The following is a 7,070-nucleotide window of genomic DNA, read 5'->3' on the forward strand; positions in this document are numbered from 1 at the left end:
AAGGTTACATAAGGAGAAACCTATCATGTTAGAATACCTGACAGTGAAATACTAATCAGTGTTGCATCATGTCATGAAGACCTGTTCATTCTAGTTTCTAATAGCTTGTACATCATAGCATATGGGCAACATTATTGCTGCCTCTGCAGAGGAACACTTGAACCTTGATGAAATAGCTTTCTTTATTGATTTCTCAAAACTATGTTGTGTTCATATTGGGACCAGGTATGGTGTCTCAGCAGAATGTACATGCCGAGGACATCAGTGCAGTGTTATTTGAATTACCAGTACTGAGAATTTTCACTTACTAAACATTATGATAGAATGTTCTGGACCTGCAGTTCACTGTACTCTGTTACTCTTCTTTCTAGGAAAAGTCTGCAGACATAAAGGAAGCAGCTGCCCTAGACATAATCTGTAAGTAAAAAAAAGTTATTGAAAATACCATCTTTGTATTTTTTCTGAATAACTTGATAACACCCTTAATTATGTAGCAATTGCCCAGGAGAGGTACAGATTAAATTGATAGAGATTGCATTTTAGATGATGAATCTTAGTGGATCTGACCTTTTCTAAAAAGAAAAAAGTAAAACCTGAAGCTGAAAATCAACTAAAGTACATTTGCTGCTTCTGACATCTAAATAGATCTAGACTGTGGTAAGCCACACACCTGCCTATGCTTCTTAGTTTGAGTTTAGACTGAGTTTTGGTCATTTTAGGTAGAATTCTTCTTTAAACATTGAACCTCAGGGATAACTTTTATTAGTTGCTTAACTGTATTACAACAGATCTCTCCATCTTGTTTAATAAAAAATATTTTGCATTTAGATTTGCTATGAGTAGTAGTATAAGTTTATCAGAAGTAACTATTTTTATTTAAATAACCTGGTCATAAGTACTGTAAAATTATTTGTTCCTTTAATTACTATTTGGTAATACACTATGTTATTGAACAATTCCCATTTTTCTTAGACAACCATGTTTACCCACACAAGAGAATGTGGAATGTTTACCAGATGAACAAAACAGGTAAGATGTCTTTCCCTGCTGTATGTCCTTGGCAACTTACTGCAGTGCTACCCCATATCATACATTTTAAACACTAATCTAGTCCACTATGAGTTTTTTCAGTAGACATCTTCAACATTTAACTATAGTCTAGCATGGATCTTTCAATCAACGTATCTTTAATATTTTTAGAATACATTCTATTAAATGCTCAAGCAATTATTCCAAATTAATAACTGCTAATTAAATAATAAACTTTATAGAGCAATGAAGGGGCTCAAATTTAATACACAGATTTTTGTATAAGGCTTTTTCTGCTTGATTTTACTTTAGCAAAGCTAAAAATATCTCTGACCTAGCTCTTGTAAACGCAATTCTTGGTTTTTTTTCCTTTTTTTTGTGTAACAGGGAAAGAAATGGATTTTTTTGACATAACACATTTCAAAAAAAAATTTAAAAGACAGCTTCGTTCAGCCTTGGGAAACGTAAGAATAAATACATTCTAAATGTGTTACACAGATCTACTGTCAATAGATTGTTTTTGTAACTTTAGCAATGTGTTCTGTGGGTTGGTTTGGGATTTTTTTTTTTTTCCTTAGTCTGCATCAAAAATAGAATTAATCATTTAGGAATGGTGGGAACTGCATGTGAAACAGGCAATACAGTTTATCTGCTCTTGCAACTTTACAACTATGCTGGAGTGAAATAAAATGTAAAATTGACTTAAAACAGGACTGGCCTCAGGAAAGGTGGCGCATTTATGTTTTCTATCAAATCTTTACCCTGTCTGAGTGTATATGTTGCCTAGGTAAGCTGATACCATTACCCAGTAACAATAAACCAACAACAAAAGTCAGACAGAGTACAAAGAGAATTTGAATTAGCCAGTAAGCGGGACAAGGAAGTTCAGATGTTATGACTTGGATTTGTAGCACAATTGTATCTATTTCTTTTTAGTTCTTGTTTAGAAATAATTTGTGATGGCTGTGAGAACTAGCCCCTAGGTATTTAATTACATTATAATGACTGAAAGATCACTGTCAGTAACAAGAAGCAGTTTCTAGACTACAGAAATGAGTGGAAAGGAAATACTATCATTTTTTTTACTAAGCAATTTGCAGAAGCCTTTTCTTGCTTTAGCTCCCCAGCTTCATTTAAGTAAGGTAACAGAAATTGCCTCTGGCTAGTTGCTGTGGTACTGCCTGACGCACAAAGCATTCCCAGTGACACCGGTAGAGGGCAACAAATACAATGCAGACTAACATATAAACTGCAGTTCATACAGCTCTTAAAATAAAGTTTTGCAATATTTTATGTTAAATATTAAATTCTTAAAATGCACCAACTTTTGAGAAGTTATGTTGGTCCAGCAATTTAAGCATTTTATGACTTGGATGGACTAAAACCTGTACCTCAGTCAAAGGGAGGGTTGGTTGGTTGGGTTTTTTAAGAAAGTTTTCACACTCTTTAAGTCACCAAGATTGAGTCAAGGTAAAAAGAAGCAACCAAGGAGCGAATCTACAAAACAGGAAAGGGAGTTGTCTTCAAATTTCTGACTGTATTCTTGAGTAGTGATAAATATTATATACAGGTCTTGTATGTAGTTTGGTTCCTCAAAAATTAGACATAATGGAAATACTGCCACCAGCCCTCCATCTAAATAGACACCTTTTTATTGTGGTGTTATTTTCCCTAGAGAAATCGAGGCTTTTGTAATAAGCTGTTTTTATTTTGCCCTTCGAAAGAAAGTGTGTATCAACAGGAAGGAAAGTCAAATTAAGAGTCTGAAATTATTCTTTTTTTGTTTTGTTTTTGGTTTTTCCCCCCCTGTTTGTAAGGTTATTGTTCTTCTGTAGAAATTTGATTAAATACAATCCTGACCACACTAGTGGGATTTGTTTCTTATTCAAGCAGTCATGTACTAAATTATATTTGAGTCGTGTGAATACAGGGTTAAGAGAGAACAAAATCTTTATGGACACCTAAATGTACTGGTAAATCAAAGCTTTTCTTTTTGTATTAGGTCACCATCAACTTTAAAGAATATGAGGATAATGCAATCTGGATTCGAATTGCCTGGGGAACACCATATAGAAAACCAAACCAGTACAAAACCAGCTATGTTGTATACCATTCACAGACTCCATACGTCTTTGTTTCTGTCTCAGTGCTTAAGCACAACTTGCCTCTGCTCTGTCAGGTACAGAATAAAACTGTAGACTCTAACTTCACCACAGTCATATAGAGCTGTAACTGTGTTACCTTTTAAGAGGATGCGTAAAGTTTTGTCTCTTGATGTAACTTACTCATTTACATAGTTGTTTTTCCCCTTAGCTCATGGTAAGAATGGGGCAAAAATGAATCTTTCCAACCTTTGGAATGGTGCTTCATGAATAAAGTCATTTTACTGGGGTTTTTGCTGACCTTGAATTGTTCTAATTTATTAACCAATTGTTAGGCAGCATTCAGTTAAATTGTCTCATGGAAGTTGAAGACTATTACATCAACAGTTTACTTCAAGAACTAAATGTATGAGCTCATGGGGGAATGCTATTAATTTGTTTTAAAAGACATTTTCTGTTAACTCGTGGTGATCAGCACTAATAGTCTTTCTTTTTTTTCTTTATTTAGCACAATTCTGGGCTAGTAATTATTTATCTGTTGGTTTTTCAGCTTTGTAAAGCTATAGGAGTTATCTGGTTAATCCTGTGAATGCTTTTAAATATTAACCTAAGCTTAATAACAGTCTGTTTAACACTTTCTCAGACATGAGAATTTTGCTGGTTGCACACAGTTGCTTACCTTGTAACACAGCCACCACCATGTCCAGAAATACTGTATTTTTTCTGTATTACAAACATAGTGATAAGTAAGGCTGATGTTAAAACAATTTAAATTTTTATTTGAAGGCCCTGGTTGCTGCTTCCAATTACCATCACATCCGTGCAATGGAGCTTCGAAGTCATGCTTTAAACTCCCTTAAAGATATTGTGTTTAAGAGATATAACCAGGTGAGCCACTTCATAAATATATCCTAAGATAAATCTTGCCTTTTATTTCAGGCCTAGTTCTCAACCACAAGCAAGGGGTAAAATTCACCTCTTACAAGAGGCCACCAAGTTAAAACAATACTGAACTACTGAGGCAGACAACCTTTTTTATTAAGGTAATGTTACAGCAGGGATGTAATTACTTAACATCCCACTGTCCTGGGTTCAGCTACAGCAGTCATTTTTTCTCCTTCTTAGTAGCTGGTGCAGTGCTGTGTTTTTGACTTTCAGTCTGGGAACAACACTGATAACACCAATATTTTTAGTTGTTGCTAAGTAATGTTTACTCTGACCAAGGACTTTCTCAGTCTCATGCTTTGCCAGAGAGGAGGGGAAGCCAGGAGGAAGCAGAGGCAGGACACCTGACCCAAACTGGCCAAAGGGGTATTCCATACCACAGCACGTCATGCCCAGTATAGAAACTGGGGGGAGTTACCCGGAAGGCCCAGATCGCTGCTCGGGTCGGGCTGGGTATCGGTCGGCGGGTGGTGAGCGGTTGTGTCCTTTTCCCTTGTTATTCCTCTTATCATTATTATTGGTAGCAGTAGTGGTTTGTATTATACCTTAGTTACTGGAGAGCTGTTATCTCAACCCGTGGGAGTTACATTCCTTCGATTCTCCTCCCCATCCCTCCGGGAGCAGGGGGAGGAAGGAAAAGGGGGGGAAGTGAGCGAGCAGCTGCGTGGTTCCAAGTTACTGGCTGGGCTTAAACCACGACACCCACCTACTCTTTGATGTTATTACTGATGGTTAAACTCAGTCTAAAAATTGTATGAACAATCCAGTCCTTGGATTTCTTAGCATCATTTCACTAGGCTTCCTACAGCAATGAGTCGAAGGCTATTGGAATAGGCGCTTACCCTGCTCATCCATGTAAAACCCACAAATAGGAAGATGTTCACAAATATCACAGGACGGGTGTTCTTTTCCTAAAGCTGGGCTTTCTGACTTGTAGCAATTGTCGAAAATTGGAAGGATGCTCACTTTCAGAATGAAGTAAAATATGGAAATATTTTCAGCTACAGCCTCTAAAAGTGGAAGTGAACTAAACTTTTTTTTTTTCCTCCATTTAGAACTTCCAAACTTATCCTCCTGTACCTCTACAAGAACACAGTGTAAAACCGGAAAGTGGTATGTGTATTTTAAATTAAACAGCAGTTTGAATGTCATTTCTGCTGGCTTATGAGATGAGATTCATTAGTTTGGGTTTTACTCTTGGCAAGGAATGAAAATAGAAATGATGGAGACAAAGAATTCATCACTATCCTTTTCTGCTAAGCTAGTTAAAATTATTATTTTCAGATTTTCACTAATCTGGTGAGAAAAGCAGTACTGTATCAGCTGACAAAGTTGTCTTTCTGTTTTTTCTCTTCCCTACTCTTTTCCCCTGCAGATTTAAGAACAGTTCAAGAAAACAGAAAGATGAAATCAAAAATACAGAGAATGAATCAGGAGATTTTTGGTAATGGTCCCCTACCGAAACTTGAATATGCACAATATAAGGTACTAAAGCCAATAATTGGGGGGGGGGGGGGGTTTTACTTTTTTTTTGGTGGCGGGAAAAAATAATGGGGGGGGGGGGGTGTTTATCATTTTATTGTAGTGGCAGCTACATTAAATTGCAAATTGAAGGAATAGTGAATTTTTTTTAACTGTAGGGAGCACATTTTAAATTAGTTTGAAGTATCTTCAAAAAACAGATTTGCATTGAGATTTGGTCAGACTACCAGATCATGTTTTAGTTTGTCAGCCTGGTGAACAGAGTTTTTACTTGGTTTTGTAATAAAGGTAGGCTTACACCAATAGTATACTAAAGCATGAGAAATTAGGGTTATATGAAGCTCATACAAAGCTCAGGCTACATATATAACACCGTAACTTAACTTCTTGGATGATGCATGGATTTTTATCTGCACAGATATATTAGAAATTCTAAGAGACAGTAGCTCACAGTTTTATTCACCAAGCTGCCTCTTTCAGCAGAAAACTGTTGACCACATGGTGGCATCCTCTGATTTCATTAAAATATTTCTGCAACTGGAATCATATTAACATTAGAAGTGATACGTAAGACAACAGTTTTACTACATACTACATTTTTAATGTTTGATATATAAAATATTTATTGCTTATACTACCTGGTTAAATTTTGTGTTAACAGCTTGAGACGATGTTTAAAAGTGATCCCAAACTGGGTGTTTTGCATCAAAAAGAACCATTCAGATGTCTGGTCAAGTTTTCTAGTCCAGATCTCTTAGAATCACTGAAATCCATGGCAGCAACGAGTAAGTGTTCCAACTCTATAAAGTGGAGGAAAAATCCACAGTTAAATATTTGTCATCTTACATTCTGCTTCTATGTTGAATAAGGGAGAACCTTTCTAGTTTGTTTAGAAATATATAGAAATTTAGTAGAATAAAAATATTACCAGTGTAAAAACTTCTGTCTAAACACCTACCGGTTTGTTCTTAGAATTACTAGTTTGTACATACATATTGAAGCTGTGGTTTAGTTTTAGAACAGTTATGAAAGATAAATATTGGTTGGATTAAGCTCTAATTATCTGCTTTTCTCTCCAGGTATGGTTGATGCACCGCTTTCACCACTGCTTACCTGTATACCACACAAAGCTAGGAATTATTTTAGAATTAAAGAGAAAAATGATTTATTTTCAGGAGGCTTTCTAAGTCCCTAATTTAAAACTGATTCATGTTTATGAACCAGTTTATTACTGAATATACAGTTCACTTTTTACTTGTATTAATCTAAACCATTGTGAACTTTAAAACTTATTTTTAAAAATAACTTATATTTTTATAATTTTAATTTTTTTTCCAAACTACTGCTGCTTTGAATCATTTTTCCATATTTGTGTTTTAACAGAAGGGTTAGCCCATTTTTAAATAATCAGGAAAAAATTTTAGTTGTGAAATTTAAACAGATTGTGGACTCTTGGCATATAGGCGGCAGTAAGAGGTTTCTGTCCATCTTACGCAAAATTGTGCTTGGAGA

At 35.5% G+C, this 7,070-nt stretch overlaps 1 protein-coding gene across 1 annotated transcript; it reads left to right on the forward strand.

The window, feature by feature from the left end:
- Nucleotides 1-371: 371 nt before the first annotated feature.
- On the forward strand, nt 372-6,753 carry CENPN (centromere protein N; the record flags this gene model as incomplete). Its single annotated transcript, XM_010016189.1, has 9 exons — nt 372-417; nt 973-1,029; nt 1,417-1,493; nt 3,032-3,208; nt 3,918-4,019; nt 5,132-5,189; nt 5,452-5,561; nt 6,220-6,343; nt 6,638-6,753. Coding segments are annotated over 9 exons (867 nt in total), but the record flags the coding sequence as incomplete, so codon positions are not given.
- Nucleotides 6,754-7,070: the final 317 nt, after the last annotated feature.

Source organism: Nestor notabilis, unplaced genomic scaffold, assembly GCF_000696875.1.
Source record: "Nestor notabilis isolate BGI_N333 unplaced genomic scaffold, ASM69687v1 scaffold34066, whole genome shotgun sequence".
Lineage (NCBI taxonomy): Eukaryota > Metazoa > Chordata > Aves > Psittaciformes > Psittacidae > Nestor > Nestor notabilis.